A 24,667-nucleotide genomic window follows, 5' to 3' on the forward strand; every position below is an offset into this window, starting at 1 on the left:
ATATAGTGTTCATTAAAAAATGACTATCATTCCACTTGGGAGCTGTGGAATGGTACGTTAGCTTGTTTGTTTTAGTTGTAAATATTTGTCATGTATTGTTGTTTTTCTGACATGTTCCACATCCTGGAGGACCTCCTCACTACGGATCAATTGGAATGAAAGTAAATCTAATGTAATCTAATCTATAGCAGAAGTCATAGCGGAGACCTTATACAGTGTATATAGTTACCTACTATATACACTGTATTGTATAAGAAAATACTGAACGGCGAATAAAGACTCTTATACTCTTACTATACTATATAAATCGAGTGTTATCAGATGGTGTTTCAGAAATAGTGCCACATCAGATAATAGAGGTATTGTATGTTGGTAAGCTGTTGGCAGGTAGCAAGTTGCCCATTTTCAGAAATAATTTGCATATTTTGTTATGTTTGTCTTAAATAGCCTTTATTCTCATGATTTACAAGTTAGTATTGTACCCATCATTGGCATTTAATTCTTTGTACACGACCCCAAGCTAATTTGGTCTCTCTCTCTCTCTCTCTCTCTCTCTCTCTCTCTCTCTCTCTCTCTCTCTCACACACACACACACACACACACACACACACACACACACACACACACGCACACACAGTCAAATTTGCTTCACTTTAGTTCTCAAAAGAAGTGTAGTATTTTCCAAACAGTTTGATACTGCTGCCTGAAAAGCATTATCCATGAAACATAACCATCTCTCTTATGGGAAAGGGCAATTATATCAGCAGTATGAAATTATTGAACAAGAATGAGTGCATTTTGTCATTAAATATCAAACATATCAAATTCTGCAGTAAAATGGTATGCTTTAGGTGTACGTTTGTCAGTGGCATGCAGGTGTTGACTGTTTCAATGTTCTCTCCTGTCTTATTGCATTTTATTTCATAATACAGTTTCATCTCACTGGACTGACCATTTTGGAACATGTTAGCCAAACACTATTCTGTAATTCCCTTTACATAGTGATGAAATTAGTTTATTTGGATCACCGGCAAGGAATAAAATTTTCAGGCTACAGCAGTTCGTGAAAGTGAACCACCACCTGCTCCACCAGCACCAGCAGGAGAGGCACCTACCAAGAAGTCCAGGGTTGACCTGCAGTCACTACCAACAAGACAGTACTTGGACCAGACTGTTGTGCCAATATTGCTTCAAGCACTGTCGACATTAGCAAAAGAAAGGCAAGTGTTCTAGCTTCTTTAATTCGTGGTAAGATATGTACTGCACTTAGTTACCTGTATTAAGAACTCTTCGATGACATTATCCAGAAGATTACTACCACACAGTTATAGATAATTTGATTAAAGAATCAGCAAGACAACTATCTGTAAAAGATAAGCTGTGTATTAGCTACATCCTGTATCTGTTAGCATTGACTAAAATGTCACTTCATAGTTCCAGTGGGATAGTGCTCAAGCCTTGGTCAGGATTGCACGTAGTCCTTTCTGCTGTTGAGTTTCCTCTTTATTTGGGCCATTGACAAATTTCATTATCTCTATTGATTCTAGCATGCTTATTTGGCCAGGCCATATTCATACCTATTCTGCATCCATGCCAAGTGAGGTAACAGTAGTAAAGACACTGGATTCACTTTTGGGGTGTGAGTAGTAGATTTGCAGTGGTGTCACTAAATTCTGACAAATGTTAGAATGGTTCCTTTGAGAAGGGGATAGTAGTTTCCTTCTCCCATTCTTCCCCAAATGGAGCTTGAGCTCCATCTCTAAGGACATCATTGTTTTCTTATTAGAGGTTCTCTTCTGGGACTTGCAACATAATATTTGAAATTTCACATCTCACTGTCTTGCATAATTGGCCTCTACTTCAGGGCTAAGAGTACATATTAGGCTAAAAGGTAGTTGTAAATTTATTTTTGGGAGAGCACCCAAGAACAACAGATTTAATGTAGTTCCAACATTTTGTTGGGGAAGGACCAGCAACTTAAATTAGATTGTTCTTTACTTAAATTTGTCACAATTGCATGTAATTTGTACTGGTGACTAGTTTCAAACATAGCCATACATTTTTTAATCAGACTTGCACTAAAAATACTTAAAAGCAAAATTCCACCAACATACTTGGGTTTAGTCCAAAGGATACATATATATCATAAAACAGATATTGAGTCATCTTTATATGCGTAATACATTCAGCTGATGAAACTAGAATGCATTATTTGAGGATAGTTGAAAATAATAACGAATGAGGAATTATGAAGAGTCCTCCTAGGAACTGACTCTCCTACTAGAATGATGCAAACTGTATTTAGTACCAGAGTAATGTTATCAGACTAAACACTGGAGTTGGACAAAAATATGGAAACATAAAGTACATAACACAGACCATGTCTAATCCAATGTGGTAAACCCACTGGCATTCAAAACAGCTTCCTGCCATCTTGTAATATGTAAGTACAGGTCCTTTATGATTTTTAAAGGGAATCTTACAGCATTGTTACTGCAAAACAGTGTCAAGTTTAGGTAACAGCAATGGAGTTGGATAATAGTTGCACACTCTTTTCTCCAAAGTAGGCCAGAAATGCTCAAAAATATTGATCTGCTGATTGGTGGCCAGGTGCGATGCGACACAATTTCCTTTGCTGCCAAAGGCTTCGGCTGAAAGCTAATGTACAAGTGTCTTTCTGCTGTGCCTGTCTGCAATGTGTCATCATTGCAATGAGTCCCAGTCTATCTTTTCCTTGCATTATTGATATTCCAGCCAGGAGTTCCCATTATTTATGTTTAACCATGAAGTGATTTTTTAGGCCAGGAAGCTCCATTTATCTTTAGGGATGTGGTTAAAAATCCTGAACCAACACCTAACTGCCAGTATGATGAAAGCTACTTACAATATGCCTTACCCTAAAGGCCAGAACAGAAATGAATGCTAACCCAGTTCCCCTTGTCGTATGCTTAGAAACACTTTAAAATTAAAGCATGAAACCTTCTTTATTAAAATATCACAAGTTCTAAGAACTCTGAGTTGGTAAACTTATTGGCTTTTTCCAGCGGAAATCTGTGTTTTATAAAAAATCCAAATGCATAGCAAATTTTATTAACACTGGTAATAACTTAATAAAAGCCTCATATTTGGGGTGTTTTAGAATTACAAAGGACAACAACTTCAGTCAGTTGATGACTCTCTCCTGCCACCCACAGGTAGAGACAAGGTCCAAGCAGTTTTGGTGGAAAAATTAACCAAAGAAATACAAAAACTTCAATTATCCAACAGTGTGGTAAAAACAAGAATTGTCAACGAGCCTTACAGTACGTTATCACAACTGCAAGCTGGGCCCCCTTGCCTGCCTTTCTCTCTCTGTCTTCCTTGCTTCTTTTTGTCATTTATCTCTCCTTCACAGACCTTGGGGGGTTTCCTTCCTCTGGATTTTGCACGGTAGGCTACCTCTGATCTACAGTCATGTAGACATGTCTATCGTAGGATAAAGGGACTGATGACCTAGTAGTTTAGTCTCAAGCACCTATTTCACTCTTCAGTGGAGTAGAGTCCTGATGCCACAGATATGGCACTGTTACTCATTTTTGTATGCTGAACATATCAGCATCCATACTTTACAAAGCACTGTGATGTGCATGGCAGAGGGTACACCCCTCACTGTACCTGTTACTAGGATTTCTCCCGGTCCATTCTCATATGGAGTGTGAGAAGAATGATTGTTTAAAGGCCTCCATGTGCACTGCAATTAATTTAATCGTGTTGTCACAATCCCAACAGAAGCAGTATGTGTGTGGTTATACAGTATATTCCTAGAGTCATCATTTAAAGCCTGTTTTTGAGACCTTGTTAAGTAGGCTTTCTAAGGACTGTTTGCCAGTTCAGTTTCTTCAACATCTCTGTTACAATCTCCGATGGATCAAACTAACTTGTGAACATTTGTGCTGCCCTTCTCTGTATACGTTCGATACCCATCTATGTTCTATTTGGTATGGCTCCCACACACTTAAGCAGTAGTCTATGACGGGTCACACGATTGATTTGTCAGCAAGCTTCTTTGTAGACTGATCATGTTTCCAGAGTCCTCTACCAGTAAAACAAAGTCTGTCGCCTGCTCTACCCATGACTGCTCCTGTGTCATCATTCCATTTCATATCTCTACCAAGTGTTACATTTAGGTTCTAAACATGGCTGTGTTGTCAGCAACCATTTACAAATTACAGCTAAAGCAATTAAAACCCTCGGTTGCAAAAATTTAGTCTTATGGCGTGGTTTCGACACTTTTTTGAGTGCCTTCATCATAAATTACGTTCAAATTGGCAGGTCACATATAAAGCAAATATCAAGCGATAAAGCTTTAGTCACAATTTTTAAAAAAGAATACATGGATGGCGAGCCACTGTGGGCTTCTCATACATGTCAAGCCACAGGTAGCAACAGTCTGAATGTAATTTCTGATGAAGGCACTCATAGAAGTGTCGAAACCAGGTCAAAAGACTTAATTTTTGCGACGGAGGGCTGTAATTGCATTAACTTTTACACCTAGGTATTTGTGTGAACTGACAGATTCCGACTGTGACTCACTGATACTATGGTCATAGGGTTGTACTTCTTTTTCATTTTCTGAAGTGCATAATCTTAAATTTCGAGATATTTAAAGCCAGTTGCCAATCTTTACACCATTTTGAAACCTTGTCAAGATCTTACTGAATATTTATGCAGCCTGTTTCAAACATTACTTCATTGTAGATAACTGCATCATGTGCAAAAAGTCTGAGGTTACTATTAATATTGTCCATAAGATCAGTAATACACAACATGAATGGCAGGGGTACCAACACACTTCCCTGTCGCATAAGAGAAGAGTTTTCATCTTACAAATTGCTTGAGTTATATGCTACAGCAGAAATTATTTTTGATATGATTAACCTTTATTTTTTAAAAAGTAGGCATTCCTTGGCCTAAATGTGTTGGTATTTGTATAGACACGGCCAGGCAGTGTATGGTCACTTCGTGACGGGCAGCTATAGTGAAGAAAGTTGCACCTAATTGTCAAAGTACTCTCTGTGTAATGCACTGAGAAACATTTGTTTTTTAGGGATACGCCCAAAATTCTTGACATTGGTTTGACAGATGCTGTAGAGGTTATAAATTTCATCAAGGCAATTACTCTCAACTCGTGCTGTTGTGTAAAGATGTGGGAGATAAAGTTTGCTTCTTCATGCTGATAAAATGGCTCTCTCACAGTGAGATTTTTAAACAAATATTTGAACTGAGGACCAAGGTTTTCGCGTTTCTCATTGACAGTAACAATGGCAGTGGTTATTAAGATCGATCTGTTTAGTAAGTATCATTGACAAGGTTCACATTTTGAATACAGGTGTACAAGGATGAGGCACACAGCTTTCTAAACAGGTAATAAAATATCATCTTACAAAAGAAAGTTGACTCTTTTTGGCTGAAAGTACTGAACGGTAACTTTTTTGTACTGTCTACTCTTAATATTTGGAAGACAAAGCTGTAGTGATAAACCAAAATTTCTGAAAATGTCAAGTGGTATGCAGTGACAGGCAGAGAATCCCTGCTCTTGCAGATACCTTGTGGTCTAGGTTATTGGGGCTCATTGATTTGGTGCATCATAGGATATGCAGACATTCTGTCATTGCACTGGATGCTTTCCAAAGCAAAAATGTTTCATCATTTTACTAGATCTCAGCAGGATGAGTTTGATGAATCTACAGTTGAACATCATTTTTGTTGTTAAACCTAATCTTTCAGTTGGAACATTTTTGAATTTCTGTGTTGGCTGTATGTATTTTTCTCTTACTGAAAGAAATAAGTGTGTCCAGCATTACAAATTTTAGAAAGTCTCTGTAAACAGCCTTCAGTTGCAGTCACCCATTCCATGGCAAACCTTAGCCATATGTCTTGCTTTGTCATTTGGCATTCGTTATGGTGTTTTTCATGTTCCCTCAGGTGCTTCTATTATTTTGATACCCATTTGTAAGTTATGGCAGGTATGCAGTGGTAAATCGCTTCTGCATGAACCCGAACATGATACCATTATGTAGTTGGTCTAATGACCCTACCCCTTCAACCGCTTAGTGTTAAATGCAACTTTCCTGTATTTGTTTATGAACCCTTTCGTTCTTTCAGAGCATTGTATTTACTTCAGCATGTATTTCTTTTGCAGGCCTCCTGATCCAATAAGCTTTCTGGCAGCCTACCTGCTGAAAAACAAGAGCCATTTTGACCAAAGTGGAGCTCCGCAGAACTCAAGTCAGTGATGATGAAGTGCAGAGGCATAATAGACATACGCACATTTGAGTTGTGGAATGTGAAGATCTGTGGTTTCATATTTTTATCATATTCGTCGGCATTATATTCAATGTAACCTCTTCCACTTTCATTATGAGATAGATAGGTGGGCTAGAAATCATTTGTCATTTATCTTTGTGAAAAGTGACTACCATATTTATGAACTGAGCATTAGCTACTTTGTTCATGGTGATTTGGGTTGGCACACTTTCATATTGACTGTATTTCACAAAGATTGTGTGTATTATTGTCTTCTATGCTGTACCTAATGAAATATGTATTATATTACGTGTATGTTGTAGACTGGATTTTTAACGTGTAATGACACTATATTAATACATTTTAAAAACTAATTTTGTTATAACTCTGATATTTCAAGGCTGTTCCATTTATAAATAAAAAACTGTCAACAAAATATAAATTGAAGCCAACAGCAGATGCCTGACATTAAGCTTGGCCAAACAGAGTTTGTCTGGAGTCTCAATAACACTGTTTCAACCAGACCAGAATGCTCTGGTTTTTCCCCCTCCAGTAATTTAATAATTTGTTCTGTAATTTTAAGACATTATTTCATCTTGTTAAGTACATTATTACTCTATTTTCCATTTATGCAGCATATTTGACTAGTGTAACCTCTTCCATACCACAACACAACACACATCTGCTTTTCTAACAGGCACATGTTTTGCTTGGCCAGGTTGTAAATACAAGTTGATTTTTAATTTATTTAATAAACCAAATCGTATCAGGTTAGAAGGATACTTACAAATCTTTAAAAACCTTCCTTAATTTCTTACTGTTGGAATTGAACTCATCTTTTGGAAGTGTCAAACAAAATCCTTGAGACACAACGTGAATAATGCAGAAAGGGGAACAAATTAATCACATTCGCCATATGTTATTATTGATGTACTCTTACATATATGTGTAATGACAGAATCTGCAGTAGTTCATGGGCGACACAGATGAGTAAGATGTACCATATTTGAATGAGTATCGATAATGAAAAGATTTGAAACTAGAAAATTGTTTAAAAAACTGGTACTTAATTTGTGCATTGTGCAGCAGTTGTGCTAAATTAGATGTAATAAGCTGTCCAGAAAAGGGTTGTGCAGCACCTCCATGATTCTGAATGTATTTGAACTAAGGTTATGGAAGGATGAGAAATGAAAGAAAAAGCATTTTGTGTGGGGGGGGGGGGGGGGGGAGAGAGAGAGAGACTGACTGTTAAAAATACACACTTGTTCAATCAAACTGTGCTGCTGGGTAACATTCAATCATTCAATACCATATTGCTTCACTCCATAAATTGTAACACATATGGCACCTTGGTATGTTGTGCAAAAGGTTCTGGACACACTGCTGCTAAAATCTGTAGCACTCCTGAGGTCTTACAGTGTTTGAGGTGGTTTCCTGTCATGTCAGGTCCCAACCATTTTCACTACGGTACATGTCAGCAGGACTGTATGCCATTCCTTTCAGTTAATTTCTGCCAGTTGAAGGAAGGTGGGTGCAGTGTGTTCATGCATTATCGTCTTTAAATATAAACCCACATTGAAATTTTATTTGTTGGTTGGATGATCCTATTCTCAAAAGGCACTGCTCTCAAATATCCTTACTGTGCTGGGAAGTGTCGGATATCTATGCACGATCCAGCACAAAACCTGACTAAATCCAATTCGTGTATGAACTTGACAGACTGCAAGCCTGAGAAGTAAATAGCACTAGGCTGTTCTAGGTTCCACACCAAGTATCTCATTGTTCGCTTTAAACACTGCTGAAGGGAGGGAGCTTACTGTTTGTTCAGAAGCCTAGGTACCAAATTGATCATGTGGAGATGATTGTGTACTGCTGGCATTTACAAAACATTGTTACCCCCCAAAAGATGGTGCTCAGTTATGTTGCATCCTTTTCAGGTTACCTATGAGCTATAATTTGTAAACGGATGTCATCAGTTGATGGTGCTAAACTGAGTGACCACTCCAAGGCAGAGCTTCAAGCAGTATGTATCACACTAAAGGATGAGTATTTGAATGGCATCACTACAGTGTACTCCAGTTTGCCAGGTAACTTTGTGCTGTGAAGTGAAATGCTCTCTATGTCTAAACTTGAAATTACACTTAATAGTTTGTGTAAAGATTGTTGCCGAACACTAAAGATTGTTTTGGAAATGCAGAATTTATCCAACCAGAGCAGCAACAGGTGTAAGTGGATGCATGGAAGATGTGGTGGTAGTTACTGCCTGAAATATGGGGATGGGCTGCATGATATAACATGCATTAATAAATATTTTAACAAAGGAGGAGAAGGAACAGTACATGTGTTCTTGTAAAAGTTTGTGAACATGAACGATTTCTTGTTCCTTTTAACTACTGATACACTCGCGCGCGCGCGCTCACACACACACACACACACACAAGCAGACATATTTAAAGACCACTTTAAATATGTCTGCTTGTGAGATGTCTGCTTGTGTCTGTATATGTGTGGATGGATATGTGTGTGTGTGCGCAATTTATCGTAGATCTCTGGAAGAACGTAAAGTACCTAGCGACTGGAAGAAAGCACAGGTCGTTCCCTTTTTCAAGAAGGGTCATAAATCAGATGCGAATAATTATAGGCCTATTTCACTTACGTCAATCTGTTGTAGAATAATGGAACATGTTTTGTGTTCTCGTATTATGACGTTCTTAGATAATACAAATCTCCTTCATCATAACCAACATGGATTCCGCAAACAGAGATCATGTGAAACCCAGCTCGCCCTATTTGCCCAAGAAATTCACAGTGCCGTAGACACTGGCGAGCAGATTGATGCCGTATTCCTGGACTTCAGGAAGGCATTTGATACGGTTCCGCACTTACGTTTAGTGAAAAAAATACGTGCTTACGGAATATCGGACCAGGTTTGTGATTGGATTCAGGATTTCCTAGAAGAAAGAACACAACATGTCATTCTTAACGGTTCAAAATCTGCAGATGTAGAGGTAATTTCGGGAGTACCGCAAGGAAGCGTGATAGGACCTTTACTGTTTACAATATACATAAATGACTTAGTTGACAACATCGGTAGCTCCGTGAGGCTATTTGCAGATGACACGGTTGTCTACAAGAAAGTAGCAACATCAGAAGACTCGTACGTACTCCAGGAAGACCTGCAGAGGATTAATGAATGGTGCGACAGCTGGCAGCTTTCCCTAAATGTAGATAAATGTAATATAATGCGCATACATAGGGGCAGAAATCCATTCCAGTACGATTATGCCATAGGTGGTAAATCATTGGAAGCGGTAACGACCGTAAAATACTTAGGAGTTACTATCCGGAGCGATCTGAAGTGGAATGATCACATAAAACAAATAGTGGGAAAAGCAGGCGCCAGGTTGAGATTCATAGGAAGAATTCTAAGAAAATGTGACTCATCGACGAAAGAAGTAGCTTACAAAACGCTTGTTCGTCCGATTCTTGAGTATTGCTCATCAGTATGGGACCCTTACCAGGTTGGATTAATAGAAGAGATAGACATGATCCAGCGAAAAGCAGCGCGATTCGTCATGGGGACATTTAGTCAGCGCGAGAGCGTTACGGAGATGCTGAACAAGCTCCAGTGGCAGACACTTCAAGAAAGGCGTTACGCAATACGGAGAGGTTTATTATCGAAATTACGAGAGAGCACATTCCGGGAAGAGATGGGCAACATATTACTACCGCCCACATATATCTCGCGTAATGATCACAACGAAAAGATCCGAGAAATTAGAGCAAATACGGAGACTTACAAGCAGTCGTTCTTCCCACGCACAATTCGTGAATGGAACAGGGAAGGGGGGATCAGATAGTGGTACAATAAGTACCCTCCGCCACACACCGTAAGGTGGCTCGCGGAGTATAGATGTAGATGTAGATGTATACCCGTCCTTTTTTCCCCCTAAGGTAAGTCTTTCCACTCCCGGGATTGGAATGACTCCTTACCTTCCCCTTAAAACCCACATCCTTTTGTCTTTCCCTCTCCTTCCCTCTTTCCTGATGAGGCAACAGTTTGTTGCGAAAGCTTTAAGTTTGTGTTTGTTTGTGTGTCAATCGACCTGCCAGCGCTTTCGTTCGGTAAGTCACATCATCTTTGTTTTTAGATATATTTTTCCCACGTGGAATGTTTCCGATATATTTTTCCCACGTGGAATGTTTCCCTAGGGAAACATTCCACGTGGGAAAAATATATCTAAAAACAAAGATGATGTGACTTACCAAATGAAAGTGCTGGCAGGTCGACAGACGCACAAACGAACACAAACATACACACACAATTTTGTGGGTATGTTTGTGTTCGTTTGTGTGTCTGTCGACCTGCCAGCACTTTCATTTGGTAAGTCACATCATCTTTGTTTATATATATAGTGGTCCATTGATAGTGACCGGGCCAAAAATCTCACGAAATAAGCATCAAACGAAAAAACTACAAAGAACGAAACTGGTCTAGCTTGAAGGAGGAAACCAGATGGCGCTATGGTTGGCCCGCTAGATGGCGCTGCTGTAGGTCAAACGGATATCAACTACATTTTGTAAAATAGGAACCCCTATTTTTTATTACATATTCGTGTAGTACGTAAAGAAATACAGATGTTTTAGTTGGACCACTTTTTTCGCATTGTGATACATGGCGCTGTAATAGTCACAAACATATGGGGGACAATTTTAGACGAACAGTTGTTAACAGGTAGATTTTTTAAATGAAAATACAGAACGTAGGTACGTTTGACCATTTTATTTTGGTTAATCCAATGTGAGACATGTACCTTTGTGAACTTATCATTTCTGAGAACCCATGCTGTTACTGCGTGATTACCTGTAAATACCACATTAATGCAATAAATGTTCAAAATTATGTCCGTTAACCTCAGTGCATTTGGCAATACGTGTCATGACATTCCTCTCAACAGCAAGTAGTTCCCCTTCCGTAATGTTCGCAGATGCATTGACAATGCGCTGACGCATGTTGTCAGACGTTGTCGGTGGATCACGATGGCAAATATCCTTCAACTTTCCCCACAGAAATAAATCCGGGGACGTCAGATCCGATGAACGTGCGGGCCATGGTATGGTGCTTAAACGACCAATCCACCTGTCATGAAATATGCTATTCAATACCGCTTCAACCGCATGCGAGCTTTGTGCCCGACATCCATCATGTTGGAAGTACATCGCATTCTGTCATGGAGTGAAACCTCTTGTAGTAACATCAGTAGAATGTTACGTAGGAACTCAGTATAGACTGCACCATTTAGATTGCCATCGATAAAATGGGGGCCATTATCCTTCCTCCCATAAACCCGTACCATACATTAACCCGCCAAGCTCGCTGATGTTCCACGTGTCGCAGCCATCGTGGATTTTCCGTTGTCCAATAGTGCATATTATGCCGGTTTACCTTATTGCTGTTGGTGAATGAAGCTTCGTTGCTAAATAGAACTCGTGCAAACAATCTGTCATCGTCCTGTAATTTCTCTTGTGCCCAGTGGCAGAACTGTTCACGACGTTCAAAGTCATCGCCATATAGTTCCTGGTGCATAGAAATATGGTACTGGTGCAATCGATGGTGATGTAGCATTCTCAACACGGACGTTTTTGAGATTCCTGATTCTCAAGCAATTTGTCTGCTACTGATGTGCAGATTAGCTGTGACAGCAGCTAAAACACCTACTTGGGCATCATCATTTGTTGCAGGTCGTGGTTGACGTTTTACATGTGGCTGAACACTTCCTGTTTCCTTAAATAAGGTAACTATCCAGCGAACGGTCCAGACACTTGGATGTTGTCATCCAGGGTACCGAGCAGCATACATAGCACATGCCCATTGGGCATTTTGATCACAATAGCCATACATCAACACGATATCGACCTTTTTCGCAATTGGTAAACAGTCCATTTTAACACAGGTAATGTATCACGAAGCAAATACTGTTCGCACTGTCGGAATGTTACTTGATACCATGTACTTATACGTTTGTGACTATTACAGCGCCATCTATCACAAAGCGAAAAAAGTGGTCCAACTAAAACATTCATATTTCTTTACATACTACACGAATATGTAATAAAAAATGGGGGTTCCTACTTTAAAAAACACAGTTGATATCCGTTTTACCTATGGCAGCACCATCTAGCGGGTCAACCATACTGCCATCTGGTTTCCCCCTTCAAGCTAGATGAGTTTTGTTCTTTGTAGTTTTTCGTTTGATGCTTATTTCGTGATATATTTGGCCCGGTCACTATCAATGGACCACCCTGTATATGTTAAAGTTCAGAGACTCTTACCACACTGAATGTTGATTCTTACTGACAAGGGAACCTCCCCATTGCACCCCCCTCAGATTTAGTTATAAGTGGGCACAGTGGATAGGCCTTGAAAAACTGAACACAGATAAATCGAGAAAACAGGAAGAAGTTGTGTGGAACTATGAAAAAATAAGCAAAATATATAAACTGAGTAGTCCATGCACATGATAGGCAACATTTAGGATAAAGTGGGCTCAGGAGCGCCGTGGTCCCGTGGTTAGCGTGAGCAGCTGCGGAACGAGAGGTCCTTGGTTCAAGTCTTCCCTCGAGTGAAAAGTTAAATTTTTTATTTTCAGATGATTATCAGAGTTCAGGCACTCACACATAATCAACTTCGCTCTCCAAAATTCCAGGACATGTTCAGATTTGCTTGGACATATGCAGGATTTGACGGTCTACACACGGAAAAATTTGAAAACGTTAAAAACGTGTTTTGACAGAGCACAGAGAAAACTGTGCGACTGTGAAACTGTTGCATTCGTTTGTTGCAGTTTATGTGACACACTCTTATGTTTTCATCACTTTTTTGGGAGTGATTATCACATCCACAAGAAAACCTAAATTGGGCAAGGTAGAAGAATCTTTTTACCCATTCGCCAAGTGTGCAAGTTAGGTGGGTCGACAACATATTCCTGTCATGTGCCGCACATGCCGTCACCAGTGTTGTATAGAATATATCAGACGTGTTTTCCTGGATCAAATGTTTTCGGTTCCCATTGGAAAGGCACGTCCTTTTGTCTACTAATCGCACGGTTTTGCGGTGCGGTTGCAACACACAGACACTAAACTTATTACAGTGAACAGAGACGTCAATGAACGAACGGACAGATCATAACTTTGCTAAAATAAAGTAATTAAACTTTTCGCTCGAGAGAAGACTTGAACCAAGGACCTCTCGCTCCGCAGCTGCTCACGGGACCACGGCGCTCCGGTACTTACATCATCCGTGATGTTGCTTATGTTGCCCATGGACTACTCAGTTTGTATATTTTGCTTATTTTTTCATAGTTCCACACAACTTCTTCCTGTTTTCTCGATTGATCTGTGTTCAGTTTTTCAAGGCCTATCCACTGTGCCAAATTATAACTAAATCTGAGGGGGGTGCGATGGGGAGGTTCCCTTGTGAGAAACATAGATTAAGCAATGATTTTATGTAATGATTGTCATAGTGTGATCTTTTCAGAAATCTCTGGATTTTCACTCCATACAGTATTTGTCACAATACCATTTCAGATTCTCTCTCTCTCTCTCTCTCTCTCTCTCTCTCTCTCTCTCTCACACACACACACACACACACACACACACACACACACACACACACACACACAACAAAGATCCAGTTAGCATTGATTCCTTATCTTGGATGAAGCATTAAATTTTTTATATTATGGAGCAAACTTCTTGCAGTCACTGTTTAAGAAATTAGGAGTCCAAAAAATTCAAAATAAAACTGAAAATTTGTATTATTAGACATGCCTCCAAATTGGCTGATTCTTAATTTCAAGGACTGAAAATCTACTTTTACCCTGGCAAGGGAACAGTGTAAATAGATCAGTTCTTTAAGTATTTACTTAACATATTTGTAGTTAATATACTTGCATCATAATAACAAGCAGTAGTAGATAAATAACTGGGAAAGCAACATCTTTTCTTGAAATAAGTGTTCTGTTAATTTTATTTACTCCATTGGTGAGTGTAAATAAGATGTAAAAGAATGATAATACAACACACAAAAGTAATTTCTGACATAAGTTCCTCTCTGTTAATTTATAGCTCAATTGGTTACACAGCCATGGAGGTTCTCATTCATGTAGAAATGTGTGTGGCGCAGTGATCAAATGAGTAAACGGACTTATGGTTTGAATTCCATATTACATGGTTATCGCTCTCTGACTAGTAAATGTATAGAATAACACACAGTTTGGACAAAGATAGTAGTGTAAGTCTATCAATGGGACTGAGAATAATGAAAGACAATGGTAATCAAATCAATGTATGTTATTTAATGTATTTCTGCTGTAGGTATTACTAATGCCAAACTTTCTCTTGGAAAACGCTTAATGGAAAATAGACTGACTTAACATGTTGACTGTCGCATGCTTAGTTTATGGACGTTTCACAACCAAGCCAGGCACATGGCATTAGGCAAGAGGCTCTGCTGCGGCTATCTGTGGCCCCACAATTGTCATCATCAGTGTTCTGCCAAAAGGCAGGTTTTCACATGGTAGTTCTCCAAGCTGTCTGGTCTTCTGCCAACCGATTCAGGTCTGCATAATTTCCTCTTCCCTTTGTCATCTATCCTCATCTTGTATCTCCTCCTTCCTATCAGTCTTCTCCCACAAACCAATCCTTCCAAAGCATCTGCTAGCAAGCATTCCCTTCTCAATGAATGTCCCAACCAGTTCTTTTTCCTTTTTCTTACAACCTTCAGCAGACATCTTCTCTCACCAACCCTTTCCAATACTCTTTCATTACCCACTCTTTCCATCCAGCTTATTCTCTCCATTCTCCTCCACATCCACATCTCAAATGCTTCTAACCTTTTTTCATCCTCTCATCTCAACGTCAATGTTTCTGCCCCATATAGTATGACACACCAGACAAAACATTTGCCAAGTCTTTTCCTTAGAACTTTACCTAATTTGCCACATAAAGAGTCTCCTCTTTCTGTTGAGTGCCTCCTTGGCTATGGCAATTCGAGTTTTCACCTCCTGGTGACTTATCAAGTCTTCAGTTATTGTGCTTCCAAGATATTTAAATGCACTTACTTGGCTAATGGTAGATTTTCCTATTTTAATATTGGGCAGTATGCATCTTGTACTGATAACCATACTCTTTGTTTTTGCTGTGTTTATTTGCATCCCATATTCCACACAAACTTCATTCAGATCTTTCAGCATGTTGTTCACTGTGCGCTCACTTTCTGACACTAATACCATGTCATCAGCAAACCTTATACATTGTGTTCTCTGTCCACCAATATATATTCCTCTTTTCCCATCTAAGCCTTTCACAATAATCTCTTCAAGGTATGCATTAAACAACAGTGGGGCAAGGCAACAACCTTGTCCAACCGTCGTCCAGTGCTGCTTCCTTCTGACATTTCATTTCCAATCCTTATCCTTACTTTCTGGTGTGAATATAAATTTTGTATCAGTTCTCTCTCTTTCTAATCTACTCCTTTCCTCTTCAAAATATCCATCAGCTTGTTCTGCCGAACTCTGTCAAAAGCCTTTTCTAAATCTATAAAAACAGCAAAGATTTCTCTACCTTTTTTCATATATCTTTCCCCTATAGTTCTTAACAGTCCAATAGCATCTCTTGTTCATTTTCCTCTTCTAAATCTGAACTGCTCCTCTGCAGTCCCTCTATCCAGCTTGTCATATAGCCTTCTATTCAACACTCTTTGTAAGACTTAAGCTGCATGAGAAATTAGACTGATGGTCCTATGCTCTTCACATTTTTTTGTGTTTCTCGTTTTCTCTATTGGTATCATAACTGTTGCAAAGAAGTCCTCAGGCCATTCTCCTGTGGCATATATCTTGTTACAGATGTAGACTTTTTATTTTGTTGCCTTGTTTCCCAGACTCTTCAACAGTTCTGCTGGAAAATCATCAATTCCACATGCCTTCCTATTCTTCATCTCCTTCAGCGCCTTTTCTACTTCTGCTTCCGAGATGGTGAATCCCTTTCCATCTTCTGGCTTATATTGCTCCTATTCAACCTTAATTTCGCTTTATATTTCATCCCCATTATATGTATTCTTGCCATCTGTTCAAATCCTTCTGTGGTTCTTCTGCTAGAGTACCATCCATTCTTTCTATTTCCATGCTATTCCTCTTTTTTTTTTTTTTTTCTTTTTTTTTTTTTAACGTTCCAAAAACTATCTCACTAGCCACTCTATACATAATTTCATACTTTCCCTCTTTCTCCATTTTATCTATTTCATCGCATTTCTGTTTCATCCGTTATTCCCTTTCTTCTCCAGTTTCTCTTCTTAATCCATTATTCAGTTTACTGTAACTCTCTTTGCCTTCTTCAGTTTCTACATTTTTCCACTTTCTCCACTCCTCCACCTTTTTCAACATGTTTTCTGTTATCCATTCCTCTCTGGTACTTTGGGATACTCTAATTCCTAGTACTTCTTTGGCCGAGTCCATGAGTCCTTCCCTCATTTTTATCCATTTGTCATTAACACTTTCATCATCTACATCTACATGGATAACCTGCAAATCACATTTAAGTGCCTGGCAGAGGATTCATCGAACAAGCTTCACAGTTCTCTATTATTCCAATCGCTTATAGCGTGTGGAAAGAATGAACACCTATATCTTTCCGTACATGCTCTGATTTCCCTTATTTTATCTTGGTAATTGTTCCTCCCTATGTTAGTCGGTGTCAACAAAATATTTTCGCATTCGGAGGAGAAAGTTGGTGATTGGAATTTCATGAGAAGATTCTGTCACAACGAAAACACCTTTCTTTTAATGACGTCCATCCCAAATCCTGTATCATTTCTGTGATACTCTCTCCCATATTTCGCGATAATACAAAACGTGCTCCCTTTCTTTGAACTTTTTTGATGTACTCCGTCAGTCCTATCTGGTAAGGATCCCACACCGTGCAGCAGTATTCTAAAAGAGGACGCACAAGCGTAGTGTAGGCAGTCTCCTTAGTAGGCCTGTTACATTTTCAAAGTGTCCTGCCAATAAAATGCAGTCTTTAGTTAGCCTTCCCCACAACATTTTCTATGTGTTCCTTCCAATTTAAGTTGTTCGTAATTGTAATACCTAGGTATTTAGTTGAATTTACAGCTTTTAGATTAGACTGATTTAATGTGTAACCAAAGTTTGAGTTCCTTTTAGCACTCGTGCGGATGACCTCACACTTTTCGTTATTTAAGGTCAACTGCCACTTTTCACTCCATTCTGATATTTCTTCTAAATCGTTTTGCAGTTTGTTTTGATCTTCTGATGAATTTATTAGTCGATAATTGACAGCATCATCTGCAAACAAGCGAAGACGGCTGCTCAGGTTGTCTCCCAAATCGTTTATATAGATAAGGAACAGCAAAGGGCCTGTAACACTATCTTGGGGAATGCCAGAAATCACTTCTGTTTTACTCGATGTCTTTCTGTTAATTACTATGAACTGTGACCTCTCTGACAGGAAATCATAAATCCAGTCACATAACTGAGACGATATTCCATAAGCACGCAATTTCACTACGAGTCACTCGTATGGTATAGTGTAAAAAGCCTTCCGGAAATCCAGAAATAAGGAATCGCCCCCCTGCGGGTTCGTGGGTTAGAATAGGCCCGCGGTATTCCTGCCTGTAGTAAGAGGCGACTAAAAGGAGTCTCAAATGTTTCGGCCTTACGTGATGGTCCCCTCTCGGGTTTGACCTCCATCTTTCTAAATTGTTCCGAAGAGCGAGCCAATTGGGGGAGGGCGCCTTACATGGTGCACTGTATCCATCGTGCACTGAGACCTTTAGCCGGCTTTTTCGTCGTTGCGATGGTGTCCCGCTCGTTTTCCATCTCTTGGGCTAGGATACGTCCCTGGGTGCGATTACCACGCTGCACTCTGCAGTGTTGCTTTTAACTGCGACGACGACCTTGGACATTTTTGCACCTAAGATCCAGCACGGTAGCCAGTCCATTGTGGTGGGGCCACCATGAACCCTGTTGGTGGTAGCCCCCTGACAACACAGGGATCGCTCTACTGATGCCTGCGCCGTTAACTCCCCACGTATGCCAAGGAGTAGATGCCCGTCTCCCTGGGGCATCAGGACTCCCGGCAATGGCCATCCTGCCAGGTGGCTATTGCTGCGGCTGGGTGGCGCCCGTGGGGAGGGCCCTTGGTCGGAATAGGTGGCATCAGGGCGGATGACCCGCAATGAAGCGTGGTACATCATCTCTCGCTGGCGGCCAGCCGCCAGCAGTCTCTAAGCGTTCTTGGGCTCAATTTAATGCTCAGAAGTACGATCCGAAAACGTTCCCCTCTCTGGCCACGCCGTGGGAGGAGCGTAAGTCTCAGGATGGAGGTAATAGTTATTCGCCCCGATTCTTAGTTTGCACGATAGCTGATGGGGAGTCTTTTCTATCCACAAAGCCTCAGTTCTTCGTCGAGCATTTAGAGGACAAGTTTGGGGAGGTGGAGGGCTTGTCCAAACTGCGCTCTGGGTCAGTACTGATACAAACGGCATCCTCCGCCCAGTCACGCAGGTTACTTGCTTTTGACAAGTTGGGGGATGTTCACGTTACCATCACCCCACATAAGAGTTTAAATATGGTCCAGGGAGTTATTTTCCATAGGGACCTACTTTTGCAGTCTGACGACGAGCTGCACGCCAACTTAGAGCGTAGAGGTGTTCATTTCGTATGGCGCGTTCATCGGGGTCCGAGGGACAATCAGGTAGCTACCGGTGCCTTCATCTTGGCCGTCGAGGGTGATACATTACCGGAGAAGGTCAAGGTGATGGTCTACCGTTGTGACGTCAAGCCCTATATCCCTCCCCCGATGCGGTGCTTTAAGTGCTGGAAGTTCGGGCATATGTCCTCTCGCTGTACTTCTAGCCTCACATGTCGAGATTGTGGACGCCCATCTCATCCCGATACTCCACGTGCCCCGCCTGCCATCTGTGTCAACTGCGGAGAGCACCATTCCCCTTGCTCGCTCGCATTCGGGAGGACGACGGTTCAATCCCGCGTCCGGCCATCCTGATTTAGGTTTTCCGTGATTTCCCTAAATCACTCCAGGTAAATGCCGGGATGGTTCCTCTGAAAGGGCACGGCCGACTTCCTTCCCCATCCTTCCCTAATCCGATGAGACCGATGACCACGCTGTCTGGTCTCCTTCCCCAAAACCAACCAACCAACCCTTGCTCGCCTGACTGCAAAGTCTTTCAGATAGAGCGCAAAATCATGGAATATAAGACCCTGGACCAGCTGACCTATACTGAGCCAAAAGGAAATATGACAGACTCCATCCTGTGACAATGACATCTTCTTACGCAGCTGCTACAACAACTGTGCTAGCCCCATCAGTTTCGAGACTTCCAGCCAGCTCGATAAGCAGTACGACTCCTCCTGCCCCCTTGCCCGTGGGGGGCTCTACCCAACCGGTTGCTCCTGCACCACCTACCTCAGGAGCAACCTCCTCCCACCCATCGGGGACGTCCGTCCCCACTTCTCAGCCGGAGAAGCGTCTAACTTCTTCGGCTACTCTCGCCCGTAAGAGTTCCCTTGGGACCCTCCCTTCCCAGGGTTCCACCAGCGGGAAGGATGACGGCCGACAGTGGCATAAGTCCTCACCAGCGGCCGGGCGTAGGGCTTCACGATCCTCCTCCGTCCCGGAGACTGAATGCTGAAGCCTTCCCAGCCGGTGAAACCCAAGGTTCAGTGAGAGAAGTCCAAGAGAAAGACCTCTAAGGCCAAAGATCTTGCGGTGGCACCAACCCCACCGCACCCTTCGCGCTCTGCGTCTGAAGATGAGGTCGAGATTCTAGCGTCTGCTGAGGACCTTGATCTCGCCGGTCCCTCAGATGCCATGGATGCCACTCGTACGGGTACTGAATCAGTGGCAGTGAGTGAACAAGCGGCGTAAATTGCCTTCCCAGTCCTTTCAGGCATTTCTCAGCCATGGACAATATCATCCTCCAGTGGAACTGCAGCGGTTTCTTCCACCATCTAGCTGAGCTCCAACACCTTACAAGCCTTCACCCTTTCTTCTGCATTGCTCTTCAGGAAACTTGGTTTCCAGCAGTGCGAACCCCCGCCCTCCGTGGCTATCGGGGTTATTATAAGAACCGGGTAGCATATGAAAGGGTGTCCGGTGGGGTCTGCCTCTATGTCCTTCACACTCTGCACAGCGAGTCTATCCCTTTCCAAACACCTTTAGAGGCTGTTGCTGTTCGGGTGTGGACGCCACTGGCTGTTACCGTCTGCAGTCTTTACCTTCCACCGGATGGTGATGTCTCGCAGCATGTCCTGGCTGCACTGATAGCCCAATTGCCGCCACCTTTCTTGCTACTGGGCGACTTCAACGCCCATAACCCTCTGTGGGGTGGGTCAGTGGCAACAGGTCGAGGCGCCACCGTTGAGCATTTATTGTCGCAGCTCGATCTCTCGATTTTAAATGATGGTGCCTTCACACACTTCAGTGTGGCGCATGGCACATACTCCGCCATTGACCTTTCAATCTGTAGCCCTAGCCTCTTACCATCTGTCCAATGGAGTGTGCATGACGACCTGTGTGGTAGTGACCACTTTCCGATCTTTCTGTCACTACCACAGTATCACTCTTCTGGGCGCCCTAGCAGATGGGCTATGAATAAGGCTGACTGGGACTTGTTCTCCTCCACTGCCGCTATTGAGCCTCTCTCTAATGATGACATTGATGCGGTGGTTCAATCGGTCACCACCGGCATCGTTACTGCCGCCGAATCTGACATTCCCCGTTCTTCTGGGTCCCCTCGGCGGCGGACTTTGCCTTGGTGGTCGCCTGAGATCGCTGAAGCGATTAAAGATCGCCAGCGGGCCCTACAGCGTCACAAGTGACATCCCTCCATAGCCCACCTTATCACGTTCAAACGGCTGCGTGCGCGGGCCCGCCTCCTTATCCGCCTCCATGTCACTCCATCGCAGGTCTGGACCAAGATTTGACGCGTCTACGGCTATCAGACCCCTGTCAGCGTCCCTGTGGTCTCACTGAATGGAGCAGTTTGTACTGACTCCGACGTCATTGCAAACCGCTTAGCAGAGCATTTTGCTCTGAGTTCCGCTTCTGCGAACTACCCCCAGGCCTTCCGGTCCATCAAAGAGCGGATGGAACGTCGGAGCCTTTCTTTTCACACCCGCGCTTCTGAATCCTACAATGCTCCATTCAGTGAGTGGGAATTTCACAGTGCCCTTGCCGCTTGCCCTGATACCGCTCCTGGGCCAGATCGCATTCACTGTCAAATGCTGAAACACCTTTCAGTGGCCTGCAAGCGACGGCTCCTCGACCTTTACAACCGCATTTGGGTCGAGGGTGAGTTTCCGTCGCAATGGCGAGAAAGTATTGTTATCTCCATTCTGAAACCTGGGAAGAACCCTTTGGAGGTGGACAGCTACCGCCCCATTAGCCTCACCAACGTTCTTTGCAAGCTTCTCGAACGGATGGTGAGCCGGCGCTTGAATTGGGTACTGGAGTCTCGGGGCCTTCTGGCTCCGTCTCAGGGTGGGTTCCGTAAAGGCCGCTCCGCCACAGATAATCTGGTGAGCCTGGAGTCGGCCATCCGTACTGCCTTTGCCCGCCGTCAGCACCTGGTCGCTGTCTTTTTCAACATGCAGAAGGCGTACGATACGACATGGCGTCATCACATCCTTTCTACGCTTCATGGATGGGGTCTTCGGGGCCCTCTGCCGATCTTTATCCGCAATTTCCTGTCGTATCGTACCTTCCGCGTGCAAGTCACAGCCTCATATAGTTCCTCCCACGTCCAGGAGAACGGTGTGCCACAGGGTTCTGTTTTAAGTGTCTGCCTGTTTTTAATAGCCATTAACGGGCTCGCTGTGGCCGTGGGAAGTTCTGTCTCCGCTTCCCTGTATGCTGACGACTTCTGCCTTTACTACAGCTCTATTGGCATTGGAGCTGCTGAACGTCAGCTACAGGGCGCAATCCGCAAGGCGCAGTCCTGGGCTGTAGCTCATGGGTTCCAGTTTTCGGCAGCCAAGACCTGTATTATGCATTTCTGCCGGCGACGTACTGTCCACCCGGAGCCGCAGCTTTCTCTTAACGGTGGACGTCTTTCAGTGGTGGAATCACACAGGTTTTGGGGGTGGTTTTCGATGCCCGGTTGACTTGGCTGCCTCATATCCGGCAGCTCAAACAGGCGTGTTGGTGGCATCTCAATGCTCTGCGATGTTTGAGCCACACGCGCTGGGGCGCCGACCGATCTACCCTGTTCCGGCTCTACCAGGCTTTAATCCAGTCTCGTCTGGATTATGGGAGCCTGGCTTATGGCTCAACTTCCCCATCTGCATTGCGGGTGCTGGACCCAATCCTCCACAGTGGGATACGCCTTGCCACTGGTGCTTTCCACACCAGCCCTGTGGACAGCATACTAGTGGAGGCAGGTGTCCCTCCACTGCGGTTACGACGCCAACAATTACTGGCTGCTTATGCTGCCCATGTTTTTAGCTTGCCCGGGCATCCAAGTTACCGTGTCCTGTTCCTGCAGTCAGTCGTCCATCTGCCAGACCGTCGGCCCCGGTCGGGTTGTCCGATCGCCGTACGCGTCAAGGAGCTTCTCTCCGGGCTTGGGTTTTTCCCTGTTCCACCTCCTTTCCAGGCACCTCTGCGTACACCCTCGTGGTGTGTTCCTCGCCCTTGCCTTCGTCTCGACTTGGCACAGGGCTCGAAGGACTCAGTCCCTCCAGAGGCCTTCCGCCGCCGCTTTTATTCCATCCTGGCCACGTATCAGGGCTCTGGAATTGTTTACACTGACGGTTCGATGGTTGCTGGTCGTGTCGGGTATGCGCTAACTCTAGGGGACCATTCCGAACAACGTTCCTTGCCGGATGGCTGCAGCGTTTATACTGCTGAGCTGGTTGCCATCTTTCGTGCCCTAGAGTATATCCGCTCCTGCTCAGGTGAGTCCTTCGTTATCTGTAGTGATTCCCTGAGCGGTTTACGAGCTCTCGACCAGTGTTTCCCTCGTTCTCGTCTGGTGATGGCTATCCATGAGTCCCTGCATGCTCTTGCGCGTTCCGGCCGCTCTGTGGTCTTCGTGTGGACCCCAGGCCATGTTGGGATCCCTGGCAATGAGAATGTTGACCGCCTGGCGAAAGAGGCCACTAGTAAATCATCTCTGGAGATTGGCCTCCCGGAGACTGATTTGCGGGCAGTCTTACGCTGTGCAGTTCTTTCGGTTTGGGACGCTGAATGGCGCAATCTGCCCACGCCCAACAAACTCCGTCCAATCAAGGCGACGACGACTGTGTGGCGGTCGTCCATGCGGGTCTCCCGCAAGGAGTCTGTTGTCCTCTGCCGGCTGCGCATTGGGCACACTCGGCTGACGCACGTCCACTTATTGCGCCGTGAGGACGCGCCTCTATGTCACTGCGGCTCCGTTTTCTCTGTGGTCCATATTTTATTGGAGTGTCCGCTTTTAGCTGTGCTCAGGCAGTCGATCGCACTGCCTGACACGCTCCCTGCCCTTTTAACAGATGACTCTGCTGCGGCTGACTTTGTTTTACGTTTTATTCGAGCAGGGGTTTTTTATCATTTAATCTAAGTGTTTCTGTTTTATCTTATAGTTTTGTGTTGATTCGGGCCTTTGGCCTCCAGTTTTAAACTGATTTTTTAATGTGTTTCAAGTGGTTGGCTTTTCCTTTTTTTATTTCTATTGTCGGCCAACCACCGTCACACTCTGTGTGATTTTAGTTTGTTTTGTCTGGTCTTTGTCTCATTTTCTCTTGTTCTGTGTCGTCTGTGCTCTCTTCTGATAATCGTTTTTATTCCCTGTGGTTGTTTCTAGTACTTGGAAAAAGGGACCGATGACCGTAGCAGTCTGGTCCCTTTAATCCCACAAACCAACCAACCAATAAGGAATCGATCTGAAATCCCTTGTCAATAGCACTCAGCACTTCATGTGAATAAAGAAATAGTTGTGTTTCACAAGAACGATGTTTTCTAAACCCATGTTGACTGTGTGTCAATAGACAGTTTTCTTAGAGGTAATTCATAATATTCGAACACAATATATGTTCTAAAATCCTGCTGCATATCGATGTTAACGATATGGGCCTGTAATTTAGTGGATTACTCAACACTACCTCTTTCCCATTTTTTCATAAATCTGTTTTCCAAATCTGATGCCTTTCCTACCTCTTTGAGTCTTTCTGTGTTTAGTCTTTCTTTTACTTTACCTCTCCAGACTTTTTTCAACTTCAGTTGTATTTCTCCCACTACTAGGTTGTGGTCTGAATTGATATCCACTCCTGGATAAGCTTTGCCATTCTTCAAACAGTTCCTAAACCTT

The 24,667-nt window shown here is 43.0% G+C and overlaps 1 protein-coding gene across 1 annotated transcript in view; it reads left to right on the plus strand.

Moving 5' to 3' along the window:
• The window catches only part of LOC126194886 (protein dpy-30 homolog), a 15,341-nt gene extending 8,424 nt beyond the window's left edge, over positions 1-6,917 (plus strand). Inside the window, exons 3-4 of the mRNA XM_049933236.1 lie at positions 1,051-1,220; positions 6,182-6,917. Of these exons, the coding sequence (XP_049789193.1) occupies positions 1,051-1,220; positions 6,182-6,275 (264 nt within the window). The 3' untranslated portion in view covers positions 6,276-6,917. The remainder of the gene's footprint in view (positions 1-1,050; positions 1,221-6,181) is intronic.
• The last annotated feature ends 17,750 nt before the right edge of the window (positions 6,918-24,667 follow it).

The sequence above is a fragment of the Schistocerca nitens genome, chromosome 7 (genome assembly GCF_023898315.1).
Source record: "Schistocerca nitens isolate TAMUIC-IGC-003100 chromosome 7, iqSchNite1.1, whole genome shotgun sequence".
Taxonomy (NCBI): Eukaryota; Metazoa; Arthropoda; class Insecta; order Orthoptera; family Acrididae; genus Schistocerca; species Schistocerca nitens.